Source organism: Hylobates moloch, unplaced genomic scaffold (genome assembly GCF_009828535.3).
Source record: "Hylobates moloch isolate HMO894 unplaced genomic scaffold, HMol_V3 SCAFFOLD_7, whole genome shotgun sequence".
In the NCBI taxonomy this organism is placed as follows: Eukaryota; Metazoa; Chordata; class Mammalia; order Primates; family Hylobatidae; genus Hylobates; species Hylobates moloch.
In genome coordinates, this window is record NW_026652282.1 from 84,423,040 (window position 1) to 84,448,195 (window position 25,156).

The 25,156-nt window shown below is 43.1% G+C and overlaps 2 protein-coding genes and 1 non-coding gene across 7 annotated transcripts; 1 reads left to right on the top strand and 2 right to left on the bottom strand.

Moving 5' to 3' along the window:
• Window positions 1-3,519: 3,519 nt before the first annotated feature.
• ARMCX6 (armadillo repeat containing X-linked 6) lies at window positions 3,520-6,386 on the bottom strand. Of its 4 annotated transcripts, none has more exons than XM_058441791.1 (5): window positions 6,271-6,386; window positions 5,889-5,970; window positions 5,454-5,535; window positions 5,262-5,364; window positions 3,520-5,158 (listed from the first exon to the last, which is right to left on the bottom strand). In XM_058441791.1, the coding sequence occupies exon 5, from the start codon at window positions 5,010-5,012 to the stop codon at window positions 4,110-4,112; it is 903 nt and encodes a 300-aa protein (XP_058297774.1). In that variant the 5' UTR covers window positions 5,013-5,158; window positions 5,262-5,364; window positions 5,454-5,535; window positions 5,889-5,970; window positions 6,271-6,386; the 3' UTR covers window positions 3,520-4,109. The 4 variants fall into 4 exon arrangements, 3 of the variants coding, with proteins under 3 accessions (XP_058297774.1, XP_058297775.1, XP_032613181.1); XR_009214355.1 differs by having other exon boundaries at window positions 4,064-4,152; window positions 5,064-5,364; XM_058441792.1 differs by lacking the exon at window positions 5,262-5,364.
• Window positions 6,387-11,503: 5,117 nt separating this feature from the next.
• ARMCX3 (armadillo repeat containing X-linked 3) lies at window positions 11,504-14,845 on the top strand. Of its 2 annotated transcripts, none has more exons than XM_032757292.2 (5): window positions 11,504-11,632; window positions 12,170-12,249; window positions 12,514-12,574; window positions 12,836-12,906; window positions 13,190-14,845. In XM_032757292.2, the coding sequence occupies exon 5, from the start codon at window positions 13,336-13,338 to the stop codon at window positions 14,473-14,475; it is 1,140 nt and encodes a 379-aa protein (XP_032613183.1). In that variant the 5' UTR covers window positions 11,504-11,632; window positions 12,170-12,249; window positions 12,514-12,574; window positions 12,836-12,906; window positions 13,190-13,335; the 3' UTR covers window positions 14,476-14,845. The 2 variants fall into 2 exon arrangements, with proteins under 2 accessions (XP_032613183.1, XP_032613182.1); XM_032757291.2 differs by having other exon boundaries at window positions 11,532-11,632; window positions 12,142-12,249.
• Window positions 14,846-24,682: 9,837 nt separating this feature from the next.
• LOC116812425 (U6 spliceosomal RNA) lies at window positions 24,683-24,789 on the bottom strand. Its single transcript, XR_004370704.1, has one exon. It is a non-coding gene; the product is annotated as a U6 spliceosomal RNA (small nuclear RNA).
• Between the last annotated feature and the right edge of the window lie 367 nt (window positions 24,790-25,156).

The following is a 25,156-nucleotide window of genomic DNA, read 5'->3' on the forward strand; positions in this document are numbered from 1 at the left end:
AGTAATTTGGGAGAGGAGAGAGACCAGTGCCCAGTTTGCCATGATGCAAAGGTTGGTGGGATGAGAGTTCCTAAGCTTCCTGTGGGCCGCAATATGTCCTGAGAATGTACCTGGAGCAGAGGCTTGCTCACAAGCACCAACACAGCTCTCTCCACCAACACACACATACACACACACACACACACACACACACACACACCACCTGCCTTAGGCCACCTAGTGAGCTGAGGGACTCCAAGTCAGTAAGACGTTCCTGAGGGAAAGGGATGTGCCTCAGGAGAAACTTTAATGCCTGGAAACCACAGAGCGGGTGCGCAGCTGGGTGCATGAGGATCCCAGAACGTGCCACAGACAGCACTAGAACGGAGTGCTCAACCAGTGGTGCTGGGCTCATCGGCTAATCATGCGGTAAAAGAAGTCAAGTCACATCACTGTCTCTCACCTTGCACAAAAGTAAATTCCAGGCAGATCGATGAGACAAAACTCTGAATAGAAAAGTGTGAAAGAAGGAGAAAACTGCCAAGGAGACTGTGTTCATGGGAAAGTGGGAAAGGCTGTCCTAAACGTCACACCAAAACAAGAGGCAATAAAGGAAAATGGACCTCCAGGATGGAAAGGAGGCCATGAGCAGAGAGAGTAGGGAAGTGGCAGCCAGTGAGAAGACACATCTGGCATCTGTAACAGACGGGGCAAGGGCCGGCCCTCTGCAGCACTCTGCTGGACTCTGGTGCAGTGCCCATCTGCATCATAGAGCAGCCAGTGTCCCTCAGAAGAGAGGCAAGAGCGACCCCTTGCCACAGCTGCCCAACTCTCAGCCCAGTGGTGCATCGTCAGAGGGACGGACTGGGTGAGGGCTATGCTGGTCCAGGGTGGCACTTAAAAGTAAGGGGATCGTGGTGGATACTGCTTTGAGAATGACACAGAGCACCCCGGTGAGGATCCAGCGTCTGAGACAGGACGTGCCTGCCGGGAAGCTGGTTGTCTGCAACCTTGTGTGCACTCACCTGGAGGGGGGCGGGGTGGGGGTGGCAAACCACAAAATCCCTAGGAGAGGCAGCAGGCTGGGGAGGGCACCTGAAGTTGGTCTGGAAGTCAGTCAGTGCCTACAGGCACCAAATGGAAACGTGCTCATAAGATAGATGAGAAGGAAAACTCAGGGCCCTTTCAGGAGGTGGAAGACAGCCTGTGGCGGCAGTTCCAGATTGACACAAGAGATGCGCTCAGGCTGGGGAGGCACCATCGAGGCAGAGCACTTCCCACAGAATGTGGCAAGCTCAGGATTGATGACCTTTCCCAATATTTGCCACGGGGAAGCCCAGAAAGGCTGTCTTTTGGTTGCAGCAGGCAGGTATGTATTGTGATTGATGGCTCAGGGCTGTTTTTGTTTGCGTTACATGTGGAATGGGGGCACCGGCGCTCTTGCCAGTGCTGAGAACCTCCGAGTGTCTTGATCAGGCCCTGGGAGGCAGGCCTGCTCCCGACTCCCCCGAGCATCCCAGGGAGGCAGAATCCACGGGAAATGGGCTCGTACCCAGGCACTGCAACCAGTCAGGGGATGAGGGGCAGGACAGAAGGGCTGTGCGTGAGTGCTTTCGGGAGGGCAGTGCCAGCAAATGGACAGGAGGGTTTTGACTTGGGCCAAGACAACGCCGTGGAGACACTTGGACGCTGATGGGCTTTTCTGTGACAGAGTTTGCTCAGGAGATGGGCAGAAAGCCTCTGGGGCGCTCCCTGAGTTAGGACTCAGCTGCGGCCTCACGGTGTCAAGTGCCTCAGAGATGGTGGACAAGTGTACGTAAAGGCAAACTTAGTAGCGTGCAGGGAAGTAGGGAGGTGCATGCTAATTCGGGATCACAGGCTAGGAGGATGCCTTTGTGCTCAAAGAGACTGGGCAATGAGGTGTCACTGAAGACAGCATTGGCGAAGCAGGCTCCACTGGGAAAAGTGCACACGGAGCTGTCTGCAGGGAAATCCCCTTTGAAATCAGATTGTCCAGCCAGACTGCGGTTGGCTTGGGAGAAAGGGTGGTCCTTCTGACAGCTATCGGGAACCCTTAGGAACCGAGACAGGGCTCCCAGAGCCAGCCAAGTAAGCCCCAGCAGGGTGAGCCTTGACGGGGGGTGTGGTGTCACAACAACAGCAAGTCACTTGTTGGCCATCCCAGGCACCAGGGCCTGGGAAGAGGTCTGGTCCCCATTCCAGGTGGGAGGGTTTCCCAGAGTTGGTCAGGGGACCCGGCAGGCACTCAGGCCCTGTGGCCAGCACGGACTGTGGGGCAGATGGTACAAGCAGGAAAGTTGTAACCCACCTGGAACGCAAGCTGCGGGGGGAAGGGAGAAGAAGACAAGAAAAGAAAGCTTTGTTCTGTGTGGAAGAGAACAAGCAGAACGCCCAGCACCACAGAGATTGCGGCTGCCCAGGGCACAGTGACCCACAGCAGCAGCCCTGGGAGACTGAGAGGGCACCGGGCACGGCAGCAGCCTTGCCCAAGGGGAAGCAGATGTGTTTACTGGGTTTGCCATGGCTTTAGGGAAGGGGACCACTTCTTGACACACACACACCACAAACATGCAGGGAACCTGGCTTTGCTGATTCAGGGGCTAAACCTGCTGGGCGGGATCTGGTAATGTTGGAGGTGGGGGCGGGGCAGAACGAGCTGCCCTGACCCATGGAGTGCTTCTGCGCCCACGGGTTCTTCCTTTCCTGGCAAGGTGCAGGAACCTCAGATGGAGAGTGTGGAGGTGTCTCCGGGTGGATGGAGTGGCCGCGGTCGTGCCAAGTGCCCTCAGCATCTGCCCTATCACCCCCGCAGCTAGTTGATGGAGGGCTCCACTGTTCCCTTCCTGGGTCCCACCACAGGTAGTGGGGATATGGAAGAAAGGAGGTTGCTCCAAAGGGAGCAGCGGCCAACCCTCTCACTCTGCCAGGAAGTAGCCCTGGGGATCCAAGGAAGAGAGAAGGAGGGCTGGAAGCAGATTTCCCCGTGGCTTCGCAGGAGGGATAGAACTACACAGGGTAGGTGCTGGGCAAGCGGCAACCTTTATCGCTATCACTGTGCAATAAATGCGCCCCGATGCGTGGTAGAGCGCCCCCACCCGTTCCACCCCGGTCCCCATCCCCACGTCGGGATGCGCAGACAATCGAAAAGGCCAGGGTTACTGACCTTTCTCTCCAGGCTGGCAGTCAAGGAAAAGACATTAAGAAGGGATTTCTCTGTGCCGGGCACGGTGCTGCCTGCTCCATGAGTGTTGTCTCTTTCAGTCCTCTCAACTTTCCATCCCAATTCCACGAACTCCCCCGCTGTGCCCCTCCCCTTCCCCCACCCCCGCTCCCAGCCCCTTCTTGAAGTTTATTCTGAGCACTGCAGCCCCTCTCTATCCCTGCGTCCTGTGAGCACCGATAAGCCTGCATTTGTCAGGGAGCAGACGTTCCAGTCAGCTGGCGTTTACCGTGCTTTTCTTCTGTCCTTCTCTCCGTGCAGACTGTAAACTCAAGGACAAGGACCATGACTCTTTTCTGCCAATCAAAGCACACAACTTTATTGATGATACACACAGATGCGGACTTGGGTGGAAGAGGTTAAGTCGGTACAATAGACAGAAGAGCAGTGCACTTTTTTGATGAATAGGTTCACTATCCATCAGGCGCGTGTGGAAGAAAGAGTAAACGAAAAATAATTCAACCTAAGCTGCAACAAATGCATTTTCAGCTCAAGCTGCGATATGCCTCTGGTCTCTGCAAAGCGGTCCGCTTGGACAGGGAGACCACCACAGGCAACAATAGCACTCGTGATGCTGTAATTTGATGTTCTTTGTCCACAGCAGGCAGCTGAAGTGATCCCCTCACCACATGAAGGAGGCTGCAAGGGAGGAATTTACAATGCCAACATTGCCTGCAGACTGCACAACCAAGAAGTTACTCAAAGCTCTGTGGGAGCCCCTGCCTGGCCAATAAGAGTGTGGTCCTGGATTGAGCCCTGGAACTTTCACCCAATGAGGTGGTGATTGGCTAAGGCTGGATCTTCAGTAGCACCCTCTGCAGATTCTTTGACATCTGCAAACCAAGCGCGTTGTGGGTGGATTCCGTCCCATTGTGTTCGAGAGGGCCGTTTATGGGGCAGGGGTTTCCAGGAGAATCTCTCTGTTTCCGTTTCTGATAAAGAGAGACATGAATGAGAAGAGCATCTGGGCACTGACTAACTCCCCCGCCAAGACTGGCTTTTCAGACAAACCCATCAGCGGTTTCAAAACCTGAACCTTAGCACATCCACTTCCCTCTGATATCAAAGGAAACTTCAAGTCTGAAACGGACTTGGCAAGCATGTTATTAATAACTGTCATGCTTATTAACAAATTTAATCCGGCCTGCTGCAGAAATGAGTTGCAGCAACGTGACACAGTCTCCCGACACACTTCATTGATGTACATCTTAATCTGGCCCTGACTTTCAATACTCGCATGTAAGCTATCCGGGGCACACAAAGCCTCTCTAACAGTGGGGTCTGGAGTGGGGCTTGTGTTTCTAGCCATTGAGAGGCTGGCCACATGGCTATTGACATCCTGGCCAAACGGAAAGCCCGCATCCTTGGGCTCGGCAAACAACAGTTTTCCCTGAATGAAAAGACACTTGGAGAGGTTCAGAACACAACTGCCATTTTTACAATTTTGAGCACTCCAAGTATTTTTATGTTCATAGGGGAATGGCCGCTGTTTTATTGGGTGTGCTCGGTTGGCCTTGCCTCCCCCTGAGGGCCTGTCCTCAGTGCCACCTGGGGCCCCAGGTTCAGTCCAATCCCCATCCTGAGTCCAGGGCCGAGCCATAGTTTCAAAATCAAACCAAATATCAGGCTCCTCCTCATCCAGCTCCTGGTCATCGTCCCACTGCTCTTCCTCCTCCTCCTCCAGCTTCTCACTGTCATCTCTTCCTATGGTCAGTTTGTAAACGCAGTAGCAGGCACCAGCCCCAATCATCAGTCCTGCCGCCATCCAACCCACTTCCCGAGCCCGGCCCATGCTCAAGTCTGTGCCAGCCTTGGGGCAGGACAGGAGAGGGCCTTGCTCCACCTGATTGAAGAGGTCTCTCAGGTCCAGGGTGAGTAAGGATGGAGGGTAGCAGTCTTTAGCTTCTTCCAGGCTCTTGTAGCTCTGTCGTGATGAATCTATGGGTGAAACAGAGTATTAGGGCTCGGGACTATGTTTGGCTTTGTGCCTCACAGACAGGGTGGATTTCGAGTTGGTGATAAAGGCAGATTAAAAGGATACAATTTCTTTGTTCTTTTCTGTCTTCCTCTATCGACCTCAGGAGCCCCCGTTTCTCTTCCTGGGTCCACAGGGAAGGGCAGGAGATGGGTCTGTGCTATGATAGCTAGGAGGGTGACAGTGTGAGTACCTCTCAGGTAGTCTCCTTCACCAGACCTCCACCCCCAAAGATTAAGGGCAGTTTCTCTCACTAACCTCTACCAAAGTCAGATAAATTCCTTCGTTTTCTCTTGTCTTCTGTTGTCAGTGGTCCCTCCACGGTGACAGAGGATAGAGTCTGGCAGAAGGACAAATGCAAAGACAGGTAGGCGGCAATGGAGAAATGAAAGTGTAGTGGATGAACTGAGGACACTGGTCCCAATTTCTGCTTTTGTGAATTTTAGGCACTTGAGTTTAAAAGATTTCTCATACTCTACTGACTTTCCGGACGCAGGCCTCCCCCGCCCCACTTGTCGTCCGCCATTTCCCCAGCAAAGGCCGCCACACCCCTTTCCCTGCACTGAAATGGGAGGGGGTGTGGAGAAAGAAGGGGCCAGGAGAGGGCGACTCGGACCTGGCCCTCTCATATCCCAGCCCCCTCCTCCGCCACCCCCACCCATGGTCCTGGGCTAATCCCACCTTCACACTGACCTGCAAGGTTCCAGCCAAGGCAGTTTTCTCCTTCTCTCGCTGAGACTTCTGCCGAAACCTACAGGCCAACAGACCTACAAACCTGCAAACAGACAAGGGACCGAGGGGACGGAGTGCTTGGTGGACGGACCAGCACCCGGGACACTGGAACCTTTCTTTTCTCGGAGTCTCTGGAAACGCCATTCATTCCCCTCACCCCCACCCGAAACCCGCCACTTCTCTCTACTAAAATGAGCACGGGGTGGGGTGGGGGTGGGTAGCAGTATTTAGAAAGTAGGCGAGAAAGGGACCCAGCTGTGATCGGCCTGAACTCGGATCTGTGGCGTTCTTGGCCCTCTTCCACCCATACCTCCTCTCAAGCAGCGCCCACCCTCCCACCGACCTGCACGGTCCGAGCTAGTTTCCTTCTTTCTTCACACGCCTGCAGAGTAATAGGGGGCTGGTACCCAGACGGAGGCGACTAGCAGGACTTGTGCTCTAGGCGGCTCTTGGTCACGTGACGGCCACGTCACCAGTGAGCTCTGGCCCCCAATTTCCACTCCCACAAGCAGTGCGGCAGGCGCCAGCCTGCCTTGTATCTCCCCCTCAACCCCCACAGTGGGCCCTGTCACTTTTTTCCTCTGTAACAATACCAGAAACCAGAAGTGGCCCTGTCTTTCTGGTGTTTGAATTTGTGTTTCTCTAATTGCAGGAAGGGGCAGCATCTTTTCCTGGGTCTACCCTTCATTTACACTTCTTGGGGAATTGTCTCATCCTTTCCTTGGCTCTGAAACTCCTGCAGCCCCTTTCTTAAATTTCTACACTTTTCCATGTTCAGTCTCTGCACCAACATTGGGTGAGAGGGCAGAAATGGAAGTCCAGGCAGTGGTGAGGTTTTAATTAGTATTTTGATAACATTTAAGTTATATTTTGTCCTTTCTTTTTTATTGACTTGAACTACACTATTTTGTAATCGGAAAAAAACAATAAAGCTTTTCCTACTTGGAGAAGAAATAATTCAAATCTTTTTTTTTTTTTTTTTACAAAAATGTATATAACATAAGCAAGATTTCCCAGTTAATAGGAGGCCTCATTGATTTGGTGAAGTTAGTTTGTATTAAGTTGAACATATTTTCTTCTGACTGCATAGGAAATAGCAGCTTTCAAACAACATATTAAAATGTAAAAACACACCCTTACAAACAAAACCAATTGTGCTTTCAAATTGATGGATAAATAAATCTATACTGAGAAGGTCAGTGTTCTAATTTTGACCATTTTAAGAAAGTGAACTATTGTTCCTTTCTTTCTCCTGGCTGAACTCATAGTATTAGGTGTCAGATGACTGAGATCTTCATAGAAGATTGCTGGGTGACTTTCACTCTGGCTTCAAAGGACAGATTTTATGCAGACCCCAACTTCAGATGAATCTTACATCTTCAGATGAACTTTACAGATTAGTGACTCCACAGATTAGCCTGCCTTTCATTCACAGGGCTTTATTTACAATCTATTCCGAAGTTTGTGGTGCAACCTATAAATCATCCAGAAATTAGAGAATTTCCTGTTATCCTATTGATGAAAATGAGACTTGATAGAGGTAATTTTCTTTCCATCATGACACTGTTGGCGATCTCTCTGCTGTCTGCCACTCATGTATTGTATGCTACCCTAGCAGTGGTGAGTGTTCAGCATTTTCCAGTGGAGATGGTGGTGAGGGTCTGTGGGTGACTGGGAATCAGTGCAACACCCCTGATGTCTGTGTCATTTTTTCCCCTCACAAGTGGAAGGGCAATGCACAGGATCTCAAGCAGTTGCCAGAAAAAAAGGACTTTTCATTTCCTGCCTTCTGTTACAACTTCACTGAGCCACCAGTACAAGCCCCTCAGAATAATCCCAAAACTCAGGGACCAAGTATGCAGAAGTTAGTCCTCATGCATCCACCTGTCCCTGCTGAGGAGTCATACTCTAAATATAGACACTCTAGGCAACCTCTTAGAACACTGAAATATGACACCCCAGAGGGAGGGGCTCCCCAGTGAGGGGCCCCTGTGTGGAGGAGGCCCTTTCAGGAGGCAAGCCAGGGAGTCCTAGTGCCTTGCTGGTGAATATTCAGAAGTCAATATGTCACAACTTTCTGGTCTTCCCCTTTTACAGTCCAAACTCACCAATGTCACATCTTATCTCTCTAAATCTTTACCTCATTTTTTTTCATGACCCTTTATTAACTTCCCTTAGACAAGTGAATTATACTTATGAAGGCTTACTAACAGAACTCTCAGATTCAACAGTCCATCATTCAGTGTTTGGCTGCTAGGTGGTTGTATAAGTGGCTTTTGTTTGTTTTGAATATATACATTAGAAAAAACTAAGGAGTATGTAAAGCTTAATAAAGACAGATGACTTGGTGTCACAGACGTGGCTTTACAATAAGAACTCACTTTCACAACACTTAGCCAGCCTTCAAGGACAAAAACTTTACTCCTACGTCTCCTCACTAGTATAAAATATCTCCACCCTTTCGGTATATTCTCCACTTAGTCCAATGTATAACTTCTCACTACCATTCTCCCAGTATGGAAGACCTTTCCTGGTTTGAATCCACTCCCTGTCTAAAACTTCCTAAAACTCCATGGTTATAAAAACCCTTTCAATTCTCTTACCTCTTTGTTCTTCCGATCCACGATTCTACCAATTCCTACCTGAAGACTAGCATTAAAAAAAAAAAAAAAAACTACTTTGCTCTCCATTATACATCTACCAACAAATATTTACTTAAGGACATGTTATAAGGCTCACATACCTTTCAAAATTGAGAAAAGAAAATGCTTAAAGAAGTCCTCAGACAGGACTGTTAAAAGTTCCTGAGTCCGCAAAAAACTACTGTGAAACCACTGCCAAAACAAAACTTTTGGCTTAAATCAGTTCACGTGTGATATGTAACTTACAAAGTACCCAGAAACAAAAAACGACCAGCAAATGGTGACACTAATGGAATTGTGGAGGATGAAAAAAATAAATTATAGAAAGTTGTTATCTTGAAAAGTTATATTACTTTTTGTATTGTGTGATTTTGGTATTGTGTCTTACTTAAGGTTGTTTGGTTGCAAGCAACAGAGAACAAGCCTGTTTAACTTAAGGAGGAAATGTTGAAGACAAGGCTCATTTCTGAGGGGTTTAGGTAGAAGGAATTGATAGATGTCCTTTCAGGATGTCATAAGTCCACCGGTTTTCAGGTTTTTATCTCTCTGATGAAGATTGAAATTTTAGTAAGGCAGCTTTTGGTTGTTCTGTTTTGGGCACAATACCCACCCTTTTGCTGAGGAAAACAATAGGGTATGTAAAATGTAAAATGCACTTCCTTTCTTTTCCCAGGGAGAAATTTAAACTGTTTCAGATGTTGTTGTTGATTTGCAGGAGCCCTTTAATCACTTTGGAAATTAACCTTTTATTTATCTATAACGGAAGTGCTGGGGGCATAATATGCCACAGAGTATCTTAGTTGTAATTTCCACCATTAACTAAACATTAGAAAGGTATGGTTATGAAATGGTGATGCACAAGGTTGTCCTTTGAGCCAATGCCACCTGGCTTCTCCCACAGGATTCCCATAAGGTTGCATCTACAGTTCCGGGTCTCTTCCTCAGTATTGCATGACCAAATCCTGATTTTGTTTGTATGCTGAGAAGAGTTGCTTCTGGATGCCTCAAGGAAAGACTCCCATTCATAGAGACTTATATATAAACAGATCTGAATGCTCAAACCTAGGGATCTCTGCATTCTCTCCCCATAAGTAGACCACAAGGGAAGCTGTTTCAACAGGAGTGACAACTGAATAATTTGCCCTGAGAAATACAATTGGCAGGGGTACTGGAGGTTTCAGTCAGTCTTACCTGCCCATTCTTTCCCTGTAGACAAGCTACTACTTGGGAAACCACAACCTTAGAAGGTTGTTTGGTGAGCCTGCAATCAGAGCAAGGGTATTTGTTCATTTTAAGAAGGGGGTTTCAGCTGAGGACGCATGAAGTACTATTACACATCACGGGCATGGCTCTGCCAGAGAAAGTGAAATGTTCCATTCTCCTTAGCCAACACTTTTTCTCCTCCAGACAGTGCTTGGGTGGGAAATACCAACACTTTCTTCTGACTGTCCTTTTCATATATTCCCATGCTTGAATAAGCCCCTTTGCTGCACATGATCTTTCTCTAAACACAGGATCATATAGTTGATTTGGTTTCTGTTTACTCAATAAATTTCAGTCACATTCTAGAACTGCCTCCCAGAAGTTACATAGATATGAATTTTCCTGGGGGTTTGCCTGTTCTCAACTTCCTCAGTCTCTTGATGTACTCCCATATTGTCTGTGTATTTTAAAAGTTATACTCAAATAATAACCTTTTATTCAAACTATTAGGGAATATCTCACTGAAGACCCTATGTTCTGAAAAGCTATATTACTTTTTGTATTGTTACCTGTTTTTGTATTGTGCTTTAGTTAAGGTGGTTTGTTTGCAAGCAACTGAAATCAAATCTGGTTAACTTAAATAATGAGGGGATGTAATTATTTTATTCCTTTTCCTACTTTAAAAAAGATGGGTGAATTATTCAGTTTATCAAACCAGTGAGTGAAATAGTTTCATACTAATTGCTAGGTTCCGGTTTCAGCCAATTTTGTCTTGGTCTATGTTCCTCTAATACTTATGTCATTTATAGATGATATTCTCTATTTTGCCCAAGCATATTTTGTAATGTCCTTTTTATGCACACTCATTTTTTCAGTGTGCATGCTTTATCTCACAGATACCTACTGTGCACTTATGTTTTCTCCTCAGTTTTTTTTTTTTTTTTTTTTTTTTGCGGTCTGGCTTTTGTAGGTTTAATGCCTCCTCCTTGCTAATGGGTGCAGGTGAAAGTCTGTAGCTCTCCTATTCAGAAAACTGGTCTAGTCAGAAGATTTACATATTGCCAGACACACTGATTAGCTCATTCAGGGCTGTGCTGTGTGCTAGGCCCCAGAAGACATTAAGATTGCTTTGAGTGAAGTGTGTAACACTCTCCACCAAGTGAGAAAATGTGGGACTTTTGGAGGCCATCACCCAACATCATTCTTCAGCCTCCACTCATTTTTTTCTAAAATGGAAATAGCTTTATAGTATTTTTTTTTTCTCGTAAAAAGAATGCAGGCTGGGGGCGGGGGAGGACGGAACAAAAATAACAAAGTATTAAGAAAGTAAAAACCACACTCTCATTCCAGATTTTCTTTTCTGATCGCTTGTTCCTTTCAGATCTGGGACTAGATTTCAGAGGAAATGGTAGACTTTAATAGCTCGGGGGAGGGGAGGTGGAGGGAGAGGCTGCTGTCCCAGGAGCCTAGTGAAAGAAGAGGTAATTTTTCATAAAAAGTACAAGTGGCCCGTAGCCCCAGGGGAAGATGCCGTCCCTTTCTGGTAATCGGTGGAAGGGAAACACAACTACAAGGTGATGAGATTATCGAAGAAGAAAGAGTAATAAGGCCTGGTGTGGGGGAGGGAAAGGAGGGGGGCGGGCCCTCTTCTGCCGCACTGCTGGTGGGAGGGGAAATTGGGGACCCGAGTTGGTGGATGACGTAGCTCTCACGTGACCAAGAGCTGACGTGTGCAGAAGTCCTTCTTGTCCTGGTCGTTGTTCCCGTCTGAGTACCAGCTCCCCATTGCCCTGAGGGCGGGCGGGCCTGCGGCGGAGGGAAAAAGGAAGAGGAGAAGGAAATTGTCCCGGATCCCTGCAGGTCAGTACCTGGGAGATTCCATAAAGTCGGGGTGCTTGAGGGCGTAGGGCCGAGACCGTCGCGGGTACTGAGGCGCCTCCGTCGTTTCTCCCACTCGCCGCCCGCTTTCCAAGACATATGTCCCGCCTGCAGCCCATTTCGATGCTGCGAAACGGTGAGCTGGGGAGTGTTTGGGGAAGAGCTCAGAGATCGGGAGATGGGAATATGCTTGGAGCCTAGGGCCGCAATCCGGAAAGGGAGCTGTGGCCTGGGTGTTGGCCCCTAGTCCACCAGGACAGTGCCGGAGGGGAATGGCTGGATATGGGGGCGGGGGTGGTGAGATGCAACGTGATATGTCAGCAGAACCCCAAGAGAGGTAATAGGGGTGGGAAACCTCTGACAACCAGGCCTCCGAATTAGAAAAGAGTTTTGTGTTCTGGAGACTAGTCCGTCCACGAAGCACTCAGTGGCGGCAGTTTCCCGTCTTTCTGCCTGTGGCTGTGTCTTACTGACCATGGCTCTGTGTCCAGTGGTTCCAAGCCTCTCCCGGGTGGCCAGTCTTTCTGTAGGTTGCGGCACAACGCCGGGCAAAAGAAGAGGAAGGAATTTAATCCTAATCGGTGAAGGTCGATTTGAGGGTAAGACCATCTGGGGACCCTAGGAGGGACGGGGGTGGCGGCGGGGGTGGGGAGAACGCAGAGAAGGTAATAATCTAGGTACAGGTCTGAGTCCGAATGTGTTTCTTGCACTCCCCGGACTGTGGCGAAATGGCGTGCTTTGTGTGTCTGTGGTTGGGGGGAAGTGGGGGAAATGACAGCAGGGAAACCTATCGGATAGTTTGTTCATAATCCTCCTCTCTCAACAGCACTTACTCTCCATGTTTTCGATCTGTCATCCTGCAGGTCTGCTGTAGCAGGTGGCTCCGCTTGAAGCGAGGGAGGAAGTTTCCTCCGATCAGTAGAGGTCGGTGTGGGCGTGGGGGCTGTCTGGAATGGGGGAGGGGTTAGAAATCGCCGGCACTTTGGACAGGCTCTTCCAATCCTGCTTTATTTTCCTTACCTCCCTCCCATTTCAGGCTAGGGAGGGGGCAGACCTGTGCATGTTTGGGATAGCATAAAGAGGTTAAAAACAAACCTGGTAACCGGAATGGTGATTCAGGAAAGCAACGAATCAACAGTCAATCCATCAAGTGCTCCGTTCTCACTGGCTCGGGTCTCTCTGCAGATTGGAAAGGTTGTTGGGCGTGGCACACCACCAGGGAAAAGAAGAAGGGGCAAACTGCTTGTCTTGAGGAGGTTAGTGCAAAGGTTCTAGTCAGGTCCCTGGGGACATCTGAGGTTGTGGTGACTGAGACCCCAGCAGAGTCAGTGGATTCCATTGACATTATCTAGGCTTTGGGCGGGGCGACCTGGGATGGAGAGGGAAAGGCTGACATGAAAGGCGTAGAGTTTTTGTCAACAATCTACATTTCCTACCTAGCATTCAATTATTATTACCTTGTCCCTCTGCGCAACTCCCTGCATGGGGCAACACAAGCAGAAGAGAAACTCAAACCCAATTTTCTTCTTCCACTCCTAGGTCAACCTCCAGAATCAGCTCTTGTGGCCTTGAAGTGGCTGAAGACGATCACCCTCCACAGGCTCGAGCCCAGTCCCACAGCCTTCCTCCCCCAGCCTGAGTGACGACTCTATTCCTTGGTCCCTGCTATTGTCAGGGACGATTGCATGGGCTACGCCAGGAAAGTAGGCTGGGTGACCGCAGGCCTGGTGATTGGGGCTGGCGCCTGCTATTGCATTTATAGACTGACTAGGGGAAGAAAACAGAACAAGGAAAAAATGGCTGAGGGTGGATCTGGGGATGTGGATGATGCTGGGGACTGTTCTGGGGCCAGGTATAATGACTGGTCTGATGATGATGATGACAGCAATGAGAGCAAGAGTATAGTATGGTACCCACCTTGGGCCCGGATTGGGACTGAAGCTGGAACCAGAGCTAGGGCCAGGGCAAGGGCCAGGGCTACCCGGGCACGTCGGGCTGTCCAGAAACGGGCTTCCCCCAACTCAGATGATACCATTTTGTCCCCTCAAGAGCTACAAAAGGTTCTTTGCTTGGTTGAGATGTCTGAAAAGCCTTACATTCTCGAAGCAGCTTTAATTGCTCTGGGTAACAATGCTGCTTATGCATTTAACAGAGATATTATTCGTGATCTGGGTGGTCTCCCAATTGTCGCAAAGATTCTCAATACTCGGGATCCCATAGTTAAGGAAAAGGCTTTAATTGTCCTGAATAACTTGAGTGTGAATGCTGAAAATCAGCGCAGGCTTAAGGTATACATGAATCAAGTGTGTGATGACACAATCACTTCTCGTTTGAACTCATCTGTGCAGCTTGCTGGACTGAGATTGCTTACAAATATGACTGTTACTAATGAGTATCAGCACATGCTTGCTAATTCAATTTCTGACTTTTTTCGTTTATTTTCAGCGGGAAATGAAGAAACCAAACTTCAGGTTCTGAAACTCCTTTTGAATTTGGCTGAAAATCCAGCCATGACTAGGGAACTACTCCGGGCCCAAGTACCATCTTCACTGGGCTCCCTCTTTAATAAGAAGGAGAACAAAGAAGTTATTCTTAAACTTCTGGTCATATTTGAGAACATAAATGATAATTTCAAATGGGAAGAAAATGAACCTACTCAGAATCAATTCGGTGAAGGTTCACTTTTTTTCTTTTTAAAAGAATTTCAAGTGTGTGCTGATAAGGTTCTGGGAATAGAAAGCCACCATGATTTTTTGGTGAAAGTAAAAGTTGGAAAATTCATGGCCAAACTGGCTGAACATATGTTCCCAAAGAGCCAGGAATAACACCTTGATTTTGTAATTTAGAAGCAACACACATTGTAAACTATTCATTTTCTCCACCTTGTTTATATGGTAAAGGAATCCTTTCAGCTGCCAGTTTTGAATAATGAATATCATATTGTATCATCAATGCTGATATTTAACCGAATTGGTCTTTAGGTTTAAGATGGATGAATGAATATCACTACTTGTTCTGAAAACATGTTTGTTGCTTTTTATCTCGCTGCCTAGATTGAAATATTTTGCTATTTCTTCTGCATAAGTGACAGTGAACCAATTCATCATAAGTAAGCTCCTTTCTGTCATTTTCATTGATTTAATTTGTGTATCATCAATAAAATTGTATGTTAATGCTGGAAAGAAAAAAAAAGAAGAAAGAAAGAAACCATCCCTGTCCTTCAGTTTATAATCTAGTTGGAGAGATAAGAAACATACAAACCAAAAGATGACAGAATATCTGAAGAATGTACTCATTGTCAGATGTTCCCTCTGAGAGCACAGAGGAGGCAAAAGCTTCTGTGGGATGTGCTAGTCGGCTAAAGCTTCACAGAGGAGGTGGCAATTGAAAATGAGTCCTGAATGGGGTAGGGTGGTTAGGGAATTCCATGAGACAAGACGAGGGGGGCATGGTGTGAGAGAGGCATGGAAGTAGGAACCCTCTTCCTATGACAGTCAGGAGATCATTCTGCTTAGAGTAGAGAGTGTGGAGAGTGGGAGTAGATAATTTTGGAAAGCTGGGTGAAGCCAGTTGTGGAGAGTTGTTTGAATATTATCCCATTGAACACCCAGAGCCACTAAATCTTTTTTTACTAGAAAATAATTGGGGTCCATATGAAAGTCTCTATCTATTACTGAATAGTGTCAATGAGGGTGTGGCAAAATGGAGCCTTTCACACCTTAGTGGTGGCCATTTGGTAATACAGATCATAAGCCTTAAACTATGTAAACCCTTTGTCCTAAGGAAGTAATTGAATAATTGCCCAAAGATTGTATGTACAAGGCTGTTCATTCCAGCATTGTCTAAGCTAGTAAAAATTGGAAACAATTTAAGTATCTAGCATGTTGGATTGGTTATAAAGTAAGGAATGTTCACAGAGTAGGATATTTTAAGTATGCTGATAGAAATCTATATTGCCAGGAAAAGCTATTCATTATGCATTGTGAAGTGAGAAAGAAAAAAAGGGTAGATAGAAGTCTTCGAAGTATAATTCCATTTTTTGAGACTAATAAAACATATGTTTAAAAGGACACTAAAAACTCGAGTTATAGATATCCAGATAGAAACAGTAGCTATCTTTGGGTAGAAGAATAATGAGTGATCTTTACTTTTTTACTTTTTATTCATCTATGTGTTTTTATTTATCTAAAATGGGTATTGATTTTTAGGAAGTTTTTGAAAAAGAAAAGTTTTGGGAATGAAGCAAGTGATTGATTGGAACACATACTGAATGGAAGAAATATTTAGATTAAAACTGAGGTAGGTTGAAGTTTCTTCTCTGAAATGATAGATAAATGGTGAAGATAAGGCTTATTGTGAGGATTCAATGAGGTAATATATGCAAAGTACTTACAATGTTCTGGCACATAGTAGTTAATTAAGAAAATTGAGCACCCTTAATTACCTAGAATGCAGGGTTGATAGTTTTTTGGTTGACTTTTGTTTTGCTGGGGCATTCTGCCATGTTTTAGTGTCATTTAATAAATAATAGTAACAATAAAGGTTAACATTTATTAAGTGACTACTGTGTAAAGTTCTGTCATTCCTGCAAGGCAACTGTTAAAATAATTTCTCACAGGAGTAGAGTTTTCTTTCTTTTCAAAAAATCCAAAATGTTTCCTCAGCCGTGATCACATCAGCCTCTGCGATATATTTCTAGTTGTTTGGGGGATGTTATCCTGCTTTATATATGAGGCCAGGAAAGGGTAAAGTCCTCTATTCACTTACCTGGTTTTATACCCAGGTTTCCCTGTATGTACTGTAATATTTGTAGTAGAGACAAAACCAGGTTGGCTTAAAGTTGCTGGGTATGGTAAGCCTACTAAATCATGCATATGTAGAAACTCATTTAACACCAGTTTTAAAGGTGGGGTGATGGAAAAGTGAAGTAACGTTTTTTCTTGTTCCTATTGTTAGGTGAGAGAAAGATTTGTGGGGAGATGGGGTGGGGAGGATTAATTCCTTTAAAATAAATTCAATTTGATGTACCTGTGTGACACTCAGATGGGGATATTCTATTGTCATTTGAATGTATTGATCTGGTGCTCAGAGGAGATGAACAGGCTGCAAATAAGGATTTGAGAGTCATTGGAGGATGGATGATAATGGAGCACATGGAAGTAGATGTGGCCCTTCAGAGATAAGGTGCAGAGTCAGAGTGAAGGGCTGCAAAAGAACTGTAAGGGACTATGGGCAGCTGGGGAGAGAAGCACAGAATTGAAACAATGTATACCCTTCCAGACACTTTTACTATTCATATATATTCTTTACACAAAATTGGATCATACTATCAAAAAATTTTCAGTGCCTGATTTAAAACCTTTTTCCTCAAAAAAGAATAATATTCATTGGAGTTATAATACTTGAAAAAATAGAGTTGATGAGTACAAACTTGTGCCTTGACCCAGATGTGTAGCTTGAACATCTAACAAAAATCCAGATCAAGCCATGTTGAACTTGAGATGCGGAGCGACTTTTACACCTGGGGTGAAAATGAAGCTAACTCGAGTAGTAAAAAGCCCCAGTGAGGCAGGTACAGGCCTGACTAGCACCCATCTGCTCCTTTCCCCATTCCTTTGTTCCTTCTCATTCTTCTTTCCACTTCCTTCCTCCTACTTTTCTTTATTTTCTCCTTCTGGGAGATCATGGGTGGTAGCCTCTCTGGGCTTCTCTGACTCTTCAATTCCCATGACACCATGCCATGTATCAGTGGGCATTTAATACAGAATAATAACTGTTTTTGCTCTGGTCATAAGTTGACCAGGGGTGTGACTGGATGCCAAGAATTTTTGGAACCTTTGTTGGACAAAAAGAGACTGAGAAGGAACTAGTCTTAGCTTGGCATGGCCACATGTGCACTGCATGAATTTTTGATGTCCTGCACCTGGTCTTATTTAGACTGAACCCAGAGTCTGGGAAAGGTGTATGAGATAGATGTGTGACTGCCTGGTCCAGGCAGCCAGGTCACACGTTGATGTCCCAATGTTTTCACATGGGAGGTTGTCACTCTCAATCCTTTTGGAAGGGGCAGAGTTCTAGCATTGTAGCTGATTGTGGCAGCCCATTGGCGCATGAAGGAGGCAGTGTCTTCTCTTTAGAAAGGATGGCAGCTTCTGGGAAACCAAGGAAACCAGAAACTCAGAGGATGTCCTGCTATTTTGGTTTTGTTCTCATCTAACAGTTTCAGGAATATAAGTGGATCTATCCCAGTGCAAACATGTTCAAAGGCGATTTTACAAAAGTGGAGTGTTGTTCTGTTGTAAATTGTCAGCCAATATACATAATATTTCAAGGCTCAGGAAATGGATTTTCTTTTTTGAAAAATTCACATTTTACCTGTCTTTTTTCAAAAGAGATTCCAAGTGTAGGCTTAGCAAATTGATGTGGTTCAGGCAAATTTTATGTTTATGGCTCTCTTTCATTAATTTCTTTGCTAAGTTCCCCTGAGAATGGCCTTTTAGATAATGATTCACACTATTTTCAATGCTAGCTTTTTACATTTATTTTGCATCACATCCCAGGCTGAAGATGTTTTCTGGTTTTTCTGTTTAAACCATGGCTCTTTCTTGCTTTTAAGCCAGAGCCATGTCACCACCATCCTGGAGTCCCTGATCTGCCCTGCCCTGAGGGTGTGGTATTAGCAGGATAAGTAATATTTACTTATCTGAGTGGCATAGCTCAGTGCTTGACCCTCTCCACTGGGGCCCTCTCAGGTATTGTGCTAAGGGCTTAGGCAACGTATGCTTTAGGGGATAGGTGGGAGAGAAGGGAGAGGGGAGAAGGGAGTGAAAGAAGCCTTATCAGAGAGGTAACTTTATTCTAACAGGGTGCCCTCAAATTAGGAGAACCTGGTGGCTCCATCTCCGCTGTGAGGATAAAGTTATTGCTGAAATCCAGTTCTTGTATTCAAGAGATGCAGCACATTTCTCCCTGGACACAATTATAAATTTTGTCTGCCCAGATCCTCCTTTAGCAGAGGCAGAGCATCAGTGGGTGGTAGTTTTATGACTATTAACATATATGATCAAATTGGCTATCAAACAGAGTTTAAGAGAAAAATACTTTTTTTTAGCAGTGTGATTACTTTTTTAAATTATATTTTTTAAAAATGACAAATAATAAAAAGTATGTATTTATGGAGTACAGTGTCACGTTATGACACATGAATACATTGTGGAATGATTAAAACAGGCCAATTAACATATACAACAACTTACATACTAATCATTTGTGGTGGGAACATTTAAAATCCACTTTTTAAGCAATTTTGGAATATACAATATGTTGTTATTAAGTATAGTCCCCATGCAGTGAAATAGACTACTAGAACTTAATCCTTTCGTCTAACTGAAACTTTGCACCCTTTAAGAAACACCTCTCCCTTCCTTGTGCCTCCCCTTACCCCCATCCCCTGGTAACTACCATTCTACTCTACTTCTATGAATACGACTTGTTAAGATTCCACATATAAGTGAGATCATGCATTATTTGTCTTTTTGTGCCTGACTTATTTCACCTAGTACAATGTTTTCTAGATTAACACATGTTATTGCAAATGTCGCAACTGACAAATTTTCCTTCTTTTTTTTTTTAAGAGACATGAGACATGAGTCTTATTACGTTGCCCATGCTGGTATCAAACTCCTGGGCTCAAGAGATCCCCCCACCCCAGCCTCTGAATTAGCTAGGACTACAGGCCAGTGCCAGTACACCTGGCTGGCTAGAATTTTCTTCTTTTTAAAGGCTGAATTGTTTCCTTTGTATTTCCATTTGCATGTGCCACATTTTCTTTATCCATCCAATGACGGACACTTAGGTTGATTCCACGTCTTGGCTATTGTGAATAATGCTGCAATGAACATGGGAGTAAAGATATCTCTTTGATATACTGATTTCAATTACTTTGAATATATATGCAGAAGTGGGATTGCTGGATAATATGGTAATTAAAATTTTAGTTTTTTGAGGGGCCTCCATACTGTTTTCCAAAATGGCTGTACTAATTTACATTCCCACCAACAATGTTTGAGGATTTCATATTCTCGACATTCTTACCAAAAAAGATTGTCTTTTATCTTTTTGATAATAGCTATCCCTAACAGGTGTGAGGTGATATCTCATTGTGGTTTAATTTGCATTTCCAGATGATTAAAGATGTTGAGCATTTTTTTCACATATCTGTTGGCCATTTGTCTCTTTTGAGAAATGTCTTTTCAGATCCTTTGCCCGTTTTTTAATTGGGTTGTTTGTTTTCTTAGTATTGAGTTGTTTGAGTTCCTTATATATTTTGGATATTAGCCCCTTACCAGATATGTGATTTGCAAATAACTTCTCCCAATCTGTGGGTTATCTCTTTGCTCTGTTAATTGTTTCCTTTGTTGTTCAGAAACATTTTAGTCGGATACAATCCCATTCGCCTTTTTCTGCTGTTGTTTCTTGTGCTTTGGGAGTCAAGTCCAAGAAATCATTGCCCAGACCAATGTTGTGGAGTTTTTTCCTGTTTTCTGAAAAATATATGTTCTTACGGCAGGAGGAAACTGTAGTATTTGCAATGCATTCTCCCATACATGTTGATTAATTTCTTTCTTTTCTAGATTTTTTTTTTTTTTTTTAGACAGAGTCTTGCTCTGTTGCCCAGGCTGGAGTGCAGTGGTGTGATCTCGGCTCACTGCAAGATCCACCTCCCAGGTTCACGCCATTCTCCTGCCTCAGCCTACCGAGTAGCTGGGACTGCAGGTGCCCACCACCATGCCCGGCTAATTTTTTTCGTATTTTTAGTAGAGACGGGGTTTCACCGTGTTAGCCAGGATGGTCTCGATCTCCTGACCTCGTGATCCACCCACCTCGGCCTCCCGAAGTCCTGGGCTTACAGGCGTGAGCCACCGCGCCCAGCCTAGATTTTTTTTTTTTTAATGGGAAATGATACCTAGTTACTAAATGTTTTTGAAACCTGAGCAAAATTGTTCCTTCTTTATTTTTTCCATTTTCAGTCCTCTGTTCACTAGATTGCGATTTTGACTATCTTCATGTTAATTTTTGTGGCCCCCTTACAATAAGCTATAATGAAAATCCAGACTGAATGAAATGAAGTCATAAAACAAAACTTTTGATTTTTATTATCTTCCATCATTTAAAATGTGTTCAAATGGACTCTCTTTTTGATATTAGAAATGATAGAATATAAAGAAGACTGAATAAAACAAGCAATATTTAAAGTATTTTATAAATCTTCAATCCATTCAAATGGACTTGGAGAATGATTCTTTAAAATCAGTTATTAATCATCATCAATCATCACCTCTTCTTAAGTTGGTCCATGTAATCTATAGCCAAATATTGGAAGTGCTAAATAGCACCATGTCAGTCATGAAAATTCAATGAATTCTGGCTGCTTTTCTTCTAATATAAAGGTAAACCCTTATGAATATCATAACTTGTGAATGTTTATAAATATATGCCACATAAAAATCACATTTGTTTAGGTGGCTATGGTTATAACTGGAGAAATACTATGGTATTACTAAGACCCTGGAATTGTTTTTCAGCTATTCCAAAAAAAAATTGTTTTTATGCCTCTCAGCTCATACCTGTTTTTCAGCTATTTTTAAACTACTGATAGAAGTCTCAGAAATATATATATGTTTCAGCGTAGAAAGAGAAAAAATTAGCATCTGGGAACAAAGACCATATTATAGCCTCTGCATCGGAGGACAGGATTTTGCCTTGAACTAGCCATTTGACTACCACTTGGAGATGGATTTGGGAGTTACCAGCACTCTGAGAGATTATTTTTCACAATGAGCTGTATTTTAATCTTCTTTATTGTGTTTTCTTAGACCATAGAAATAACAAATGCTTATTAAAAATTAAAACAGGTAAATATATAAAGTAAAATATGCAAATTGCCCTATTTCCATCCATCTACACAGAGTTACCTACTGTTACCAATCTGATGTTTTCTATGCATATACATAAATAGATATTATACATACTCACATTTTTAACAGAAAATGAACTCATAGTCCATATAGTGTTCTATTCTGTAACCATTTTTTTCACTTAAAATACATCACATGTATTCTGCCATGCATATCTTACCTCATTTAACTGTGTTCATGGTGTCATTCTCTGTAGATGATCTACATTTTCATGTAGTCATATCCCTCAGCCTTTCCCTTTATGGCTTCTAGGTTTGGGGTTGTGTTTAGGCCTTTTCCACCCCACGATTTTAAAATAATTTTTATATTGTCTTCAAATACACAAATTGTCACAGTTTGTAAAAGGTAGTATAATAAGTGGCCTAAGTGAATGTGACAACACTTCATTGAAAGCAATCTTAGGTTTTTCCAACTATAGTCAATAATAACTTAATTGTACATTCTAAAATAACTCAAAGAGTGTAATTGGATTGCTTGTAACTTAAAGGATAAATGCTTGAGGGGATGGATGCCTCATTCTCCATGATGTGCTTATTTCACATTGCATGCCTGTATCAAAACATTACATTTATCCCATAATATACACACTTACTATGTATCCCCAAAAATAAAAACAAAAATTAAATTTTCAAAAAAAAACCTTAATGTTGTCCTAGGACATATGACAATGAGTAATCTAATCAGTGTACTTGAGAGTTTGAAAGTCTACTGGCTATTCCAGTCTTCCAACAAGACAGTTATTATATATTATCATGTGTGCTTGGAACCAAAGATAAGAAACTGATCTTTTTGAAGCATTGAATTGTCAGATATAGAGGGTTTAGGCACTATGAGTTAAGACATTTTGGTGGACACTTACAAGATAAAGTAATATGCTTATCAAACATGGTGAAATACAGTTTAAATTTATAAAATAAACTTGGGTACAAATGGAAAAAATAGTAAATCATATAATAGTGTAATAAAAAATAAAATAAGTATCAGAGGGACATTGAGACTGTTACAATCGGTTGAACTAGCAATTGATGCAATCATTCTATGCACTAGTTCGATGAGTTTGATAGATAGATGATAGCCATTTAAGAGTGATACATGTTCTTTTAATCAAAAGAAATAAAAGAATAATGTTGACACATGGGCTCTATAGTGTAATAGTCTCTAAAAACTTGCTAGAATAGAGAAAAGCTGTTGATTTAAAAAATATATTATGTTTCACCACCTTTTCTAATTTGCTGATTGACTTTCTAATTTTTAAATAGTCCCTTGTTTTTTAGAAAAATACAATCATTATCAGTTGTAAATATAAATTAATTTTATCTTTTCCCAATTTTACACTAATTATTTCTTATCTTATTGCAATAGTTATAATCTCAAAAAACACTTGAATAAAAACGGAAATTGTGAGTACAGTGACTTGTTTCTGGTTTTAGTGGGAATTACTTTGGCATTTCATGGTTTGAATGAGGATTGCTGTTGATTGTTGGTAAAAAGTGCTTTTAATATTTAAGTCATTCCCTTCTATTTCTATTAGTGTCTGTTAGGATTAGCTGCTGATTTTTTCCCTAGTGGCTTTTCAACATCTATTAACAGAATCATGCACTTTTTCTCCTTTATTTATTTATTTATTTTTTTTTGGAGATAGAGCTTCGCTTTTGTCACCCAGGCTGGAGTACAATGGTGCGATCCCAGCTCATGGCAACCTCCACCTCCCGGGTTCAAGCAATTCTCCTGCCTCAGCTTCCTGAGTAGCTGGGATTACAGGCATGCGCCACCATGCCCGGCTAATTTTGTATTTTTAGTAGAGATGGGGTTTCTTCATGTTGGTCAGGCTGGCCTTGAACTGCCGACCTCAGGTGATCCACCCACCTTGGCCTTCCCAAATTTTTTATGTAATTAATTATATTGATAGAATTCCTGGGGAAAAGAAGACACTATCTGTCTCAAAACACACATAGAAAAAAAGCTTTTTTAGAAAAGAGAATTGAGCCTGTAGTCCCTGCTATCTGGGAAGCTGAGGTGGGAGGATCACCTGAGCCTGACAGGTCGAGGCTACAGTGAGCCGTGATTGTGCCATTGAACTCTAGCTTGGGCGACAGAGTGAGACCTGTCTCAAAAACAAAAACAAAACAAAACAAAACAAAACAAAACAAAACAAAACAGAATTTGGTGTTTGACTATTTATTTTTGCCTTTGTGGATCTATCCCTATCAGGTAATAGTATAGTTTTTTTCTTGCTATACTTCTGAGATCTATTTGTCTACATATTTTAGAGTTTGTTAATATTTTATTGTTTTTTATATTTATCATTGATAACTGCTTATAGTTTTTTTATGTACTACCTTTAACAGATTTTGGTCTCAGCTTTGCTAGCTTTATAAAATCATTAGTGAACTTTCCATTTTTTCCTGTTTTCTGGTAGAGTTTAGATAACATTGGTATTATCTTTTCCTTAAAGGTTAGTTAGAACCCAACTGCAAAACTATTTCTTTTGGTTGGTTTTACAATGGTAAATCTACAAACACATTTCCAATCTCATCTGTAGTAATTGTTCTAGTCAAATTTTCTATTTCTTGAGTTAATGTTGGTAACTTCTATTCTATTAGGAAATTATATGTTATCTTTAGATTTTCAATTTTGATGTCATATGTTTGTGTGTAAAATTTAATAATAATAATTCTAATATAATAATAAATTACTCATGTGATTTATAATAATCACATCTATTTGTGTGGTTCAACCCTTTAATCATAATTTGTATGCTTTTGCTTTCCCTGTGTTTTCTTAGTCATACTCCTGATGTTTATGTATTTTATTGGTGATTTGAAAAAAACCTTTTTATCACTTTTTAAATTACACTTTAAGTTCTAGGTTACATGTGCAGAATCTGCAGTTTTGTTACATAGGTATACACGTGCCATGGTGGTTTGCTGCACCCATCAACCTGTCACCTACATTAGGTATTTCTCCTTATGTTATCCCTCCCCTAGCCCCCCACCCCCTAACAGGACCTGGTGTGATGTTCCCTTCCCTGTGTCCATGTGTTCTCATTGTTCAAAAATATATGGAATGCTTCACGAATTTGCGTGTCATCCTTGCGCAGGGGCCATGCTAATCTTCTCTGTATCGTTACAATTTTAGTATATGTGCTGCCGAAGCGAGCACTATTTATCACTTTTACAATTGGCTTTTTTTGGTCATTATTTTAAACTTTAATTTTACTAATTTCTTCTACTGTCTTTGGATTATTTCTGTCGTGCTTTCTAATTTATTCAAGAAGAGTGTGTATTTCTTTTATTTATGGTTTTATTGAATAATAATGGTAATCATGATTATGGGTTTTTCTCTGGATATATCTTTAGCCATGCCACAGTAGAGTTTGATATGATGTGTTCTCTTTTTCTTTGCTTTCCATATAACTTGCAATTTTATTTTTAATTTTCTTTTTGACGTAGGGGTTATTTTGGAGAATATTGCTATATTATCAGGCAATTACTATGGTCATTTTTATTATTTATTTCTAATTTTATTT